Raw genomic sequence first — 14,214 nt, 5'->3', positions numbered from 1 at the left:
CTAGTACCAAGCCTGGGAACTATAATTACAAAACATTTAGTTTGTCTATTCTGTGTTTTCCATTTACACTGTTGTAGTAATCATGTACATTATTTTCTTATTTCTTTTTATTTCATTCTGTATCAGTTCATGTAAATCTTCCCATGAGCCTTTGAATTTTTTCTGCTTGTTTCTTATGGCACAGTAATATTCCACTATGTTCATGTATACAGTGTTTTAGTCATTTCCCAATCAATGGGCATACACTTGGTTTCCAAGTCTTTGCTACCACAAAAAGTGCCACTATGAATATTTTAGTGTAAATGGGACCTTTCTTTCTGTCTTTAACTTCTTCAGGATAAATGCTTAGCAGTGGAATCTCTGAGTCAAAATGTAAGGCATTTTAAGTCATCTTTTACATATTATCCCAAATTGCTTTCTAAACTGTCTAGAGCAATTCATATATCCTCCAATGGCACATTAGTGTGCATTTTCTTACTTAGTAACCTCAATGGTTCCCATAGGTTTAATTACCATCTTTATGCAGATGATTCCCAGATCTGTTTATCCAGCCCTTGTCTGTCTCATGAGCTCCAGTCTCACATCACTAAATGCCTTTTGGACATCTGCAACTGGGTGTCTCACAGGCATCTCAAACTCATTATGTATAAGGGAGTTCATTGGCTACAACCAGCCCAGCAGTGACTCAACCAAATAACAAGGATCTAGAGATGCCAGCCTAGAATTCCACACTATTGGCTTTGGACTTGAACTTTGTGGGATTAATGCCAAGTAAGAACTGAGCTAAATTATGAGCCTAATTTTTCTCTTTGTCCAGAGGATGAGATGGTATAGGGTAGATTATGGGGGCAGCTAGCTGGCCCAGTGGATAGAACCGGACCTGAAGTCAGGAAGATTCATCTTTGTGAATTCAAATCTAGCTTCAGACACTTACTAGCTGTGTGACCCTGCGCAAGTCACTTAAGTCTATTTGTCTCAGTTTCCTCAACTGTAAAATGAGCTGGAGAAGGCGATGGCAAACCACTCCAGTATCTTTGCCAAGAAAACCCCAAATGGGGTCATGAAGAGGTGGACACAACTGAAACAACTGAATAACAACAACATGAAGAAAGAGTGGATTGTGTTCCCAACGTGTTGGGGAAAATGTTTTAATATTTTTTTTTCTTACTGTATATCTGAAGCAAAAAGCCCTTTGTAAAAGTAGCTAAGTGGAACTGCAGTGCTAGTCACTAGGTCCCTAAAATTGTGGGGAGCATAGTCAGTGGGGCCTTAAGCCAACTGCAGAGAAGAGAGACTTCCCAACACCTTCAGGGTTCAGGGTTCTACTTTCAGAGAATATGATGTAGGTTAACAAACTTTGCTCACAGAGAGGAGCCAGTGTTGTTAATATTACACAAGCCTATATCATTACTTGAAGAGGGCACTGAAAAACTACATGAATTACAAACCAGGAAAATGATAAATGTTGGAGAAGATGTGGGAAAATTGGAACACTAATGCATTGTTGGTGGAGTTGTGAAATGCCCCAACCATTTTGGAGAGCAATTTGGAACTATACCCAAAGGGCTATAAAAATGTGCATACCCTTTGACCCAGCAATAGCACTTCTAGGGCTATATCCCAAAGAGATCACACAATGGCAAAAGGACCCACATGTACAAAAATATTCATAGCAGCTCTTTTTGTGGTGGCAAAGAATTGGAAATTGAGAGGATGCCCATCAATTGGGGAATGGTTGAGCAAGTTGTGGTATATGAATGCGATGGAATATTGTGCTATAAGAAATGATAGCAGGCTGACTTCAGAAAAACCTGGAAAGACTTATATGGTCTGATGCTGAGTGAAGTGAGCAGAACCAAGAGAACGTTGTACACAATAACAGCCACATTGTGTGATGACTAATATGGATAAACTTAACCCTTCCTGGCAATAGAAGGATCTAAGACATCTCCAGAGGCCTTGTGATGGAAAACGCTATCCACACCCAAAGAAAGAACTATGGAAGCCGAATTGCTATTTTTTTTCTCTTCTGTTGAGTTTTGTTTCCTCTTTCTGATGGTTCCTCCAATTGGTTTTAATTTCTACTTACAACATCACTAATGTGAAAATATGTTTAATAGGAATGTATATGTATAGCCTATATCAGATTATGCGCCGTCTTGGGGAGGGTGGTGGGGAGGATGGAGGAGAAAAATTTTAAACTCAAAAGCATATGGAAGTGATTATTGATAAATCAAAATGAATTAATAAAAAAAAAAAGAAAAACTACATGAATTGCCATAGGGCATACCAGTCTTTGGGAAGTTCTTTTGTGTGTGAACACATGACCACACATTTATTTAAATTAAAAATTTTGCTATTTCATGACCAAAAATAACTAAAAATAGAAGAGCTTATTATCCTTTTTTTCCAAACTCTACCCGTTCCTGAATCTCCCTATTACTGTGGAGGGCACCACCATCTGAGTTACTCAGACTATCAAGCTAGGTGTCATTCTTGACTTCTCACTCACATTCGTCTCACATATCCAATCCTTTGTCAAATCTTGTCATTTCTATCGTCAGAACATCTCTTGTATATGGTCCCTTCTCCCCACTTCCATAGCTACCACAGTCCCTCCTTATCTCTCAATTGGAATATTACAATACTTGTCTGTCTGGTCTTTTAAGAGTCTTCCTACTCCTGGTTCCAAACCATCCATGATTTTCCTTAAGTGCAGGTCTAGCCATGCAACTCCCTTACTCAATGAACTTCAATGGCCCCCTGTCACCTCCAGGATCGACCAGAAAATACTCTGGCATTTAAAGCCTTTCACAATTGGGCTCCTTCTTACCTTTTTCAGTCATCTTACATCTTACTCCCCTCCATGTAACCTACAATCCAGCTACACCAGGCTATTTGCTATTTCTTGAACATGAGATTACATCTCTTGGCTAGAGCTGTGTATGCTGGCTTTTGACCTTGTCTGGAATGCTCATCCTCCTCATTTCTGCCTCCTAGCTTCCCTTGTTTCCTTTAAGAATCAGCCCAAATTTCACCTTCTTTCCCAGTGCCTTCAACCACCCCACCTACTGCGAGTGCCTTCCAGCTAAGGCTACTCTCCATTTACACTACATATATCCCGAACTTACACTTTTTGTATGGCATCCCTGTCATTAACTCGTGAGCTACTTGAAGGTTGGGAAAGGATTTTTGCCTTTCTCTGTTATCTGTAACGCTTGGTACATATTGAGTATTTAGTAAATTTGTGCTGATTGATCGACTCTTTTAGTGGAGGTAATAATAAAGCAAGGTAGAACAATGATAGTGAAATTAAAAAAAAAAACAACAAAAAAAAATGCAGGAGACTCAAATACACATTAGAGAATATCAAAGTACTATTTTACCTCTCTATCCAGAATAAATGCTGTTGTTAGAATCTCTCCTTTGTCTTTATCAAGGAAGAAGACAAAAGGCTGGGCAGGCTCCTGAGAGACAATCTTATAAGAAATTTTGGAATTGATATGACCTTTCTCATCAGCATCTGTTGCACTAACTTTCATCACAAGTGTATCTGAAACACAACAAAAATATTTTCCACTCGATTCAACCTCCTCTTTCCATAGTTTTATACTTGATATGGGCTTTAGTTTAACTTTGAAATTCAGGCTGGAGTTGCCAAATATGTGAAGATAAACCAAGGAAAACAATTCATTATTTGCATTTTGTATTAGAGGTAAGTATGCTTCTGTTTTCCTACCTTTAAAATGTGCATATTTATACCTATTACCCCACCATCACCACCGAGGGCACATATACGCACACACATGCATACATACACACACACACACACACACACACACACACACCCCTTGTATAAACCTTTTGAGTTTTTCAAAAGAAAGATTGTACTTAGCATAGAATAATTTTATTTTTTAAAAATTTATATTCATCATAGTTCTTTTATTCCAATAAGATATACAAGAGTTAAGAGTACACTTACTCAAAGTCACTTTAAAATTACTTTAAACGTTCATTAATAAAAAAGCAAGAACTTACTTGCTGCGCTTAGTTCTTCAACAGACCCATAAAAGACATTTTTGGTGAAAATAGGCTCATTATCATTTATATCAAGAACCTTAATTCGCAACTCTAGTGGCCTTTCCACCTGGTTCCCCCTCTCATCCAAAGCATAGGCTGTCAGCTGAAATTATATTGCACAGTTAAATAAGGAATGAAATATTTCACGTTAAGTAAAATTTAAAGGTGATTTGAAAATTAAGGTAATAAATCCTACAACATTAAAACAAACGCAAAATAATCCCACTTACTATATACATTGGAACTTCTTCTCGGTCAAGAATCTTTGTAACATTTAAATCACCAGTATTTTTATCAAAGACAAATACATTAAAAGGTTGTTCTGTAATCCCTGGTCCAGTGTAACGATATGTAACTTTTATGTTTTTTTCCTCGGCAATATCTGAATGTATCTGGCAGAAAAATGACAGATTGAACATATTAATAAGTTATTTAAAACCCCTCTAAATTTTTAGGTAAAAACTTTTACAAAGGACAAATTTCCTTTGAATGGGTTGAGATGCTACAAGATAGGGTCACTTTCTTCTTGAATGTTCTTAAAATCTGGAAAAAAGTATTGACTTTTTTATAAATATGAACAGTGATACCTCACTTTTTGAAGGGAACCATCCAAGGAAACAAGCCAAGAACAAGGACGATACTTTGAGAAGTAGATATAGCTATCCAAGTCTGTGCACTAAAGCTGGGGGAGTTTATTCAAGTGAGTGCCTTAGGCCCTTATGCCTGAAACGAGGCCTCTTGTTTTAGTTTAGTGATTCTCGTTTAGTCAATTTTAAGGTAACTGTTTCTCTTATTTCCCTGACCACCAGAGAATCATACTGAAGATGACACCACACAAGGACTGAAGTCCATGACGCTCATTCTATTCATCAAAGAAGTGCTAAAGTATTTTTAGAATGCTTTCAATCAGAGACTGCTTGGATAATCATTTTGACATTAAAAGGGGACTAAATAAATAAAAGTTATCTGGAAAATTCACTTACGTGAAATATGAGAAATGCCTCACTCCCCAATGAGGTTGGACAAAAGACATTCTGATGATCTTAGATAAAAGAGGATAAGCTTTAATACTAGTCCATGGTTTATGAAAACCAAGGATGTTATAAACCAGTAACTTAAGGCATCATTTTAACATTTACCCAAGATCTAGGAGAAAAATCTGGATTTGGTCCCACCACACAATCCATGTATTTCACATAGCACACGTGCATTTTATCTTGCCTCTCAGACTTACTTTGGCAATTGGATTCCTCTTTGAGAGGTCCTCCCCTTCCCTAAGGGCCACAGGAGCAGTGGTCCACTCTCGCTTTTGTCGGTGTAAGTACCTTTGTTGAGAGATCTGATCATTTTCATTACTTGTATGTAAAACCTATGGAGATAAAACAAGGTAGATATATATGTATATATATATATATATATATATAATTTTCAAGTATAGTTTACCGTAAGTGTATTTGTCCAAACTAACTTTCAAATGCCCCCTCCTAATTATAGAAAAAAAATAGATAACAACTTTAAGTTGTAGAATATCAGTTTTTTTTTTACAGTAGTAAAACCTTTTTGGCCTCTACTTCATTTTCACTGAAGGCTGAAAGACACACAACAATTATTAGAGCTCACAAATTAGTAAAGTACTACTAATTAGTTACATCACAATTTATTATTAAATAATTTTTGTATTTAATTTTAGAGTATACACTGGTCAACTATTCAAAGTTATAAGAAAAAAAATTCTTAATGAAAAGCTGACTTAAATTTGGCCAATACCAAGTAAAATTACTGGTTTATAAAATTTACAGGTTTAAGGAATGACAAAGGGAATAAGCTTCTCTTGTTTTCAGAAGCCACCTTGGCAAACTCTTTTGAAAATGTTCGTCACCAAAGCAGTCAAAATGACTATAAAAAAATCAAAACAACAATAACCTTTGACCAGAAGACTAAACAACTTAACCAAGATCAGACCATGAAATGAATACCTTAAAATTAGGGCCTTTCCTCACTCATTCTGATGTTTAAAATCACATGGGTGACGTGGGGGGCGGTAAGGGCAACATTAAGTGAGAGATTATCTTAAAATTTTCACAATAGCCATTACAAGATCTTCTTTATAAGAGGTGAAACATTTCTTTTATGAATAATAAGCTTCTGTTCTCCAAATAAACTATTCCCTTTCCCCCACCCCTGGTGCCTACCTCTAAATGAAGTCCATGTCCAAGGTGAAAGCAGATCTATAAAATAAAGATATGTTTATTTACTTATAAGATATAGGTTTATAGAATAAAGATATGTGTTTACTTACTTATATACTCAATACATCCTATCACCATGATGGCTTGAGTATAGCAATAATATTTCAAAGAACAATATGATTAAAAAATACAGTCCAGGAAGTTACAGAAATGAAAAAAAATGACCATTATTATTACTCTACTTCAGAATCTAAATTGATTTGAATTCAACACACTAAACAATGTGTTGCTGAGTCACTTCAGTTGTGTCTGACTCTTCATGACACCATTTGGTGTTTTCTTGGCAGAGATATTAGAATGGTTTGCCATTTCCTTCTCCATTTTACAACTCATTTTACAGATGAGGGTTAAGTGACTTGCCCAGAGTCATACAGTTAGGAAGTATCTGAGGCCAGATTTGAAATTGGGAAAGTGAGTCTTCCTGATTCCAGGCCTGGCGCTCTACCCACTGTGCCACCTAAAGAACAATAATTAAATTATGATATGTTTTATCAAGGTACTTGGATAACTTTTTCTTTCAGACCCCAAGTACACTCATTTTAAAATCTGACATTATAAACTTACAGTGTCTTCACTAAAGTCTCCTGTAGGGTTGTTTCAAACTTCTCCACATTTCTTAACTCCCCACAATCTTGACATAAGACATTTCACATGCCTTATTCCAGCTCTCTCCACCTTAACATTTCTCATCATTTTCATCCATCTTCGATTCCTTCCCTTTTGTATCAGGGAAAGAGGAAGCACTCCTGCTTTCTAAGTATTCTATGGGTACCCTTAATCAAATCACCTCCACTTCCATCCAGGTACCCTGCTGCTCCATTCTTCTCTTACATTTTCAAGGTCTCATCCCACTGCACTCCTCCCCTTTGGTTAAAAATTCTTTCTATCAATGACACAGAATTCAACTGTTTTCTGTTCTTTCCATTTATAGTGTTGTTGTCATTGTGTATCTTGCTTTCCTCATTCTCTATATTTCCCTTGGCATTAGTCCATACATCTGTCTATGCTTCTCTGAGTTCTTCTTATCTGTCACTTTTTCATGGCAGAGTAATATTTCATTGAGGCAAATAGATGACTCACTGGATAGATGGCTGGGCCTTGAATCAGGAAGATTTATCTTCCTGAGTTCAAATCTGCTCTTTGACACTCACTATCTGTGTGACCCTAGGCAAGTCACTTAACCTCTGTTTGCCTTAATCCACTGGAGAAGGAAATGGCAAACTATTCCAGTATCTTTGCCAAGAAAATCCCAAATGGGGTTATGAAGAGTTGGGCATGACTGAAACAAATGAATGGATACTATCATTCTCTCCATTTTCAGATGGGAAATTGAGGCTTAGACAGTTTAAGTAACTGTTCAAGGTCACACAGTGAGTGTTTGAGGTGGGATTTGAATTCAAGTCTTCATGACTCCAAGTGCTTTATCTACTATGCCACTTTAGCTGCCGTTGAAAATCCATTATCATCAAGGCCTCTGAAAATTAAATATTTATGGGTAACAGCCTTCTTAGACTGTGTGGTGAAGGAGAAAGAAGTCTGGATTTGGAGCCAGAGGACCAGGATGACTTATCATGCTTCTTTGGGCAAATCACTTAGCTTCTGTGGCCCTCAGTTTCATCATCTGTAAAATGAAAGGACTAGGCCTGGTTGGCCTAGTGACTTATGAGATTCCCCACTAGTCCTAAATCTATGATACTGTTTTCCTCATTCCTTTAGAGCTCCTTGTTGCAGAGAATGGACAAAAGTATTGTGCTTAATTCTGTTTGGCACCTTGGTTCTCTTCCAGAATCAGGACTGTATCTGATCAGAAGGCGGAAACTTTGGCAATCAAATGTCAGCCCCTAAACAGCCTTTCCAGGATCTGTCCCTGAAAGGTCATTATTATTTCTTTCTTCATAGCTTTGCTATGCAGATGGAGAAGTCTTCCTTATTCATGGTAACAGCTGCTGACGGTGGTATATCTTTATTAAACTTATTTGCTCTGGATTCAGAGGCACAAAGAACAACACAGTTATACTGAATGAATAATTTATAACGTAACCTTTCATTTACAGAAATAGAGGCTTAACCCATTCTTAATGACAGTATGCAATGTGGGCCCATTTCTTTAATAGCTTGCATTTGTATTGTGTTTTAAGGGTTGCAAAGTTCTTTACAAATATTATCTCATTTATCTTCATAACAACTTTGGAAGTTAGGTGCTATTATTATCCTCATTTTACAGATAAGGAAACTGAGGTTGACAGAGATTCAGTGCTTCGCACAGGGTCAAACAGCTAGTACATGTTTGAGTCTGGCTTTGAACTCAGATCTTCCTGACTTCAGGCCCAGCACTCTAGCCTATGCTTCCTATATGTGTCCCAATGATCTCAATCTATGGTGGACATGAAAACTCCGGACTTAGATTCCAGCTCTCTAACTGCAGGTTGTTAGCCCAGCTTCAGGGGTGGGGAAAGGGCACAGGAGTTCCAGGGCCATATAGAAACTAAATCCATAAAATTCCAAAATGCCTGAAAATTTTGATCTCTTTTCCTCCTTTTCCCTTTTCCCTCCCCTCCATTGTCCCACTCTGACATTCATTCTTACATCCTGTAGGCACCTCCATTTCACAAACAAACAAACAAACAAACAAAAAAATCCCCAGGCACCAATCTAACCTAGAACCAAATCTATCTCATCTAGCACCCTAGCCTCACAATTATCCTTCATTTTCAAGTCTCCCCTTGAGCATATTATAATTTGTCATAACCTGCCTCAAAGATCTCAAGGTCTGAGCTTCCCCCCTCTCTGATCACAGTCTATTTACCTCCCATCTCTTCTACTCCTTCTCTCGCTAAATCTGATCTTTGTCCCTCTCCTCTAACTGTTCTGAATTCAAATCCTCCAGTGCTCCATGGCTCTTTTATGTTCTGCTGTTCTGTCATAAACAAATCCTAATTCGGATCACCAAATGATCACCCAATTGCTAATTCCAATGGCATTTTCTAAATTCTACCCGACTTCTGCAGGAAACTCAAATGTAATACATTGAAAACCAAATGTCTCCCCTTTCCCAGAAAAAATAAAAGACCTTCTTCTTGATATCATTATCTCTATTAATTACATTTACACTCAGGTTTAGATTCTGGCCACCCAGAATCATTCTTGACTACCTTTTCCCTCAAATTGCCAAAGAATCACCAAATTCTGTCATTGTCAAGATCCATACCTACATCTCCAGCCTCTTATTGGACATTGCTAATATACTCTGCTCTAGACACCAGGCCTGGAGTCCTATGTCCAAATCTGTACTATACTGTAAGAGGAAGCCACAATGGTCATGGGATCAGAGATTTAGAGCTAGAAAAGACCTTAGGATCATTCTGGTTGGACCCTCTCACTTTACAGATGAAGAAATCGAGGCCCTGGAGGTTAAGTGATTTTCTTAGTCACAACAGGTAGTAACTGTCAGAGGAAGGATTTGAACCCAGTTCCTTGGACTCCATTGCCAGTGAGTGCTCTTTCCATTAGACCAAAACTATGCCATAGAAAGTTAGTTGGAGAACAACACTTAGTGAGGCATGTTAGTTCTTTCCAAATATATAACAGGTTGTCATGAAAGGGAGTGTAGTTGTTGTGTGAGATAATGAGCTCCCCATCAATGAAAGTATGCAAATAAAGACTGGATGGCTGCCTGCCAAGGATTACTGTGCAGACCTAACTCACCGGTTGGCTAACAGGAAAATACCGAGAGTTTTCTCAAGAAAAACTCACAACTGATTTTTATAACACTGAATGTTCTGGGAGGAACCAGTCAAACAGAAGGAGAGGACACAAGGGTAGGGGTGGGGGTAGTGTTGGAGGGAAGGCACTAAGATTAAGAAGGAGTAGAAAAGCCATTTTGCAGAAGGTAGGACTTTAACTGAGACTTGAAGGAAGCCAGGGAAGCCCAGAGGCAGAGAAAAAGGGGGAGGGCATTCCAGGCACGGGGATATAAGGGTCTGAAGCAGAATCTGAACCCTGGTCTTCCAGAATATAAATCCAACATTCTATCCACTATAACACAATGCATTTTTCTAACTCCCACCATTTTCAGAAAATCAAAATTCACTTTAATAAAATAGCTGCATGGGCCCTACATTTAATACCTGATAATATAAGAATTAACAAGTAATAAAATCTATGATAACTCCCTTCTGGGCAGTACTTCTAGTGATTTAACTAACTCTAAGAGCCTCAGAAAAAAATGCCATTGAAGAGGTTTGCCTTCTGTTCACTGAAATCTCACGAAAAACACTTTCCCTAATATTAGCTGTGACTAGAACAGTATAGACAGCATCTGCAGAAATGCTCCTATATTTATGGGTACTTTATCTACCTGGAAGTCCTTTGAGTTAAAAAAAAAAAGTTATCTCCTTTTCCTACACAAACCACCCTAAATCTACGGAAGTGTTTTTTTTAAGCTGCTGAAATATGATCTATGCTTTCTGTTTGATAATGGTTAGATAACTTGCACAAGTTAAGGGAAAAAAAAATAGGCAGAGGAATGTGGAAAAGTTTGAACAACTTTGTAAAAACATAATCCAAGCTGTTAAATGCCTCCTTTGTTCAGAGAGAGGAAAACTTCAGAATGGATAGCTGGTTCTGACTTTCTATCAATGTGCCTCCACCTGCATCTAGCAGAACATTCTGCATCCCTAGTGAACTCAACCACATTGCTACAACACTGCTCTAGGGTGCCCACCACTGTGTTCAAATATTGTCTGGGACCTTCTGGAACCAGCACTAGAAACCCAATGATGTCCTGATTTGCCTCAAGAATATGGTTACTTCAGGCAAAAATCCAACTCCATTCATTTTAGGGGGAAAAATACAAAAAGCTACATAATCATAATATAAGGTTTAGTTCCTGGAATACAGTATTACAATCATATGTTAGCCCCAAACTACAAAGAACCTGCGTTGTTTACAACTTGCCTATCATCTTGATCATGAATGAAAGACAAAAGATGGTGATGTTGGTGTTCAGGTGAGCAATTCTAACTACTCAGATTTTTAAACAAATATTTTCTGTGGCCCTCAGGCATGGGATTGAAAAATTCTCTCAACACTTTCAGAGAAACATGAGAGATAAGATTTAATTCAATTCAACAATTAAGTGCTTTCTAAGTACAAAGCACTGGGGATTAAAAACAAATTTTAAAAACCAGTTCTAGTCTTCAAGAAGTTTACATTTCACTAGTGAGGGACTCCAAAAATGTATGCAGATAAGTGAAAATCTGCAAATTTTAGATATACAACACCAATGACTAAGGGGAATCAAGAAAGTCTTCATGGAGGAGGTGACACCTGAGTTGAGTCTTGAAGGGAGATAAGGATTCTGAGAGGTAGAGAGTGTAAATGTATGGAGGCAGTATATGGAATGGTATGTGGAAGAGCAAGTAGGTCCAGTCTGGATGGAATGTGGGTGGAGTAACTGGAGGGCAGTAATGTGAAATATGGTTCTAAGGGTAGACTGAAGGCAGGTTGTGAAAGCCTTAAAATGGGAGGTCTCAGTGCTTCAGGGGTAACTAGGTGGTACAATGGATATAGTGCTGGGCCTGGATTCAGAAGGACCTGCATTCAAATCCAGCTTCAGATACTTACAATTGTGTGACCCTGGGCAAGACACTTAATGCTGTTTGCCTCAGTTTCCTGATCTGTAAAATGAGCTGGAAAAGGAAATGGCAAACCACTCCACTGTCTTTGCCAAGAAAACCCCCAAATGGGGTCTCAAAGAGTGTGAAACTACCGAAAAACAACTCAGTACTTTTTCCTAGAGTCAAAGGAAAGTCCCTGAAAGTTTTTGACCAAGGCAATGACACGCTCAGACCTGTGCCTTAGGAAGAATACCTTGGCAGCTGTGTGGAGGGTAGATGGGAATAGGGAGATGATAATGGATTGAACTGTGATGGCTGAACAGTGATGATTGGATGAGTGGAAAGAGAAAAGGAACTGATGGGAGAAGTAGGTAAGATCACCAAGACTTAGCAAGTGAATGACTTTAATTAGGGACGAGATTGAATTAATAAGGGACGAGATTGGGTGAATGAAAGGTAATAGTAACCTCAATAGAAATAAGGAAGTTTAGATGTGGGAGGGGGGAAGAGGATGGGTTCCACTTTGGATGTATTAATTTTGGAAGGTACACAAACATTCAGATGGAGATCTATGAGCTAGCACTGATTCTGAATTCAGAGAATCTGGGTTCAAATACTGCCTGCCATGCTTGCAACTATATGACTTTGGGCAAGTCATTTAACCTCCATGGGCCTCAATTTCCTCATCTAAAAAACCGAGGGATTGGGACTAGATGCCCTCTGAAATCTCGTCCAGTTCTAAAACTATGATCCAAATGTTTAAACTATGATCCAATGTTCGACAAGTAGCTGACAAGTGGTGTTGGACTACAATTAGGTCTTGATGTCAAGAGGGATTGCTCAGGGCAGTCTGCATAGAGATAGTGATTGAACCTGCGGGAAAAGATACGGCCTAGAGGGAGATGCAAATAGGGCCCAAGAGAAAGATTTAGAAGAGATCTATCCTTAGATGGAAAAAATGGTACAGCAAGGTAGACTGAGGACAGGTCAGACAAGGAGGAAGGGAACCAGCAGAGGAACCAGAGGGGGAGACCATCTGAAAGGAAGGAGATTATCAACAACAACAAAAGCCGTGAAAAGATCCAGGAGGGTAAGAAGTGAGGAGAGGGCATTTTTAGTAAATCGATGGTGTCAGAAGACAGACTGGGAATGAGTGGTGAAGCAGTGAAGACTGTTAGTATATCGACTCAAGAAGTTTGGAGAGATATAGGACTGGATGGTAGGGTCAAAGTAAGATTTTAATTTTGTTTTATTTTAAGGTTGGAGGAAACCACAGCATATTTGTAGGTGGCAGGAAAATAGCTAGCACCAATAGCTAGGGAGAGATAGAAATCATAGGTGGGATAAGTCATCTCTAAAGTCCCTTTTTTTGTAACTAAAATAAAACATTTTGCTCTCTTCTAACAAATGGAGAAATCTACCTGTGGTTGGCTTTGTCCTACTTGACCCTTTATCATTAGTAACAATGACGCTATAAAAAAAGTGAAGACTGAGTGGTTTCCAATTCCCCCTCCTGGACTGGGAAAATACCCATTAAAATACATACTATCCCAAAGGAAAGGTCTTCTATACATCAAATATTCATAACAGGACTTTTTGTAGTAGCAAAGAACTAGAAACAAATGTCAATCGATTAGGGAATGGATAAACAAAGTGTGGTACATAAATGTATCGTAATATTACTATGTCATAAAAAGATAAATGTGAAGAATTGAGACAAGGATAGGAAGACGTGAACTGATGCAGGATAAAGTAAATGCTGATGATACCTAACATGCAGATAACATTTAGATAATATTTACTATGTGCCCAGCACTATGCTAAGTGCTTTACAATTATCTCATTTGATCCTCACAATAACTCTGGGAGGTAGGTGCAATTATTATTTATCCCCATTTTACAGATGAAGAAAAAGAGGCAAAGGGTTATGTGACTTGCCCAGGGGCACACAGCTATTATCTGCAGCAGGATTAGAATCAAGATCTTCTTAACTCCAGACCCAGCACTCTATCCACTGAATCATCTAGCTGCCCCAATGTGAAAGAACAAGGAAAACAATAAATGCATCTACAAAACAGAATTGGAAAGAACAAAATAATGAAACTGGACATTGTATAATAATAATAACCACACTTGGACCCTAGGAGGAAATGAGGAAATTCATCTTCCCTGTCTTTTTGTTATAGGTGGGGGACTACGGGATTTGCTTGTGGGATTAGTTTTGCTGAAGTGTCTCATCTCTATTTTAAAAAATTCTTCGTTACAAG

At 38.2% G+C, this 14,214-nt stretch overlaps 1 protein-coding gene across 2 annotated transcripts in view; it reads right to left on the bottom strand.

Moving 5' to 3' along the window:
- Nucleotides 1-14,214, bottom strand: part of LOC114053885 (desmoglein-2-like) — a 45,920-nt gene that overhangs the window by 11,814 nt on the left and 19,892 nt on the right. For both annotated transcript variants that reach the window (XM_027876994.1, XM_027876993.1), the window contains exons 2-6: nt 6,273-6,308; nt 5,315-5,449; nt 4,311-4,472; nt 4,039-4,183; nt 3,387-3,553 (exon numbers count right to left, since the gene is read on the bottom strand). In XM_027876994.1, the coding sequence (XP_027732795.1) occupies nt 3,387-3,553; nt 4,039-4,183; nt 4,311-4,472; nt 5,315-5,449; nt 6,273-6,308 (645 nt within the window). The remainder of the gene's footprint in view (nt 1-3,386; nt 3,554-4,038; nt 4,184-4,310; nt 4,473-5,314; nt 5,450-6,272; nt 6,309-14,214) is intronic.

The sequence above is a fragment of the Vombatus ursinus genome, unplaced genomic scaffold, assembly GCF_900497805.2.
Source record: "Vombatus ursinus unplaced genomic scaffold, bare-nosed wombat genome assembly UNPS02014812.1, whole genome shotgun sequence".
Lineage (NCBI taxonomy): Eukaryota > Metazoa > Chordata > Mammalia > Diprotodontia > Vombatidae > Vombatus > Vombatus ursinus.
This window is presented reverse-complemented; position numbering and strand designations above follow the sequence as displayed.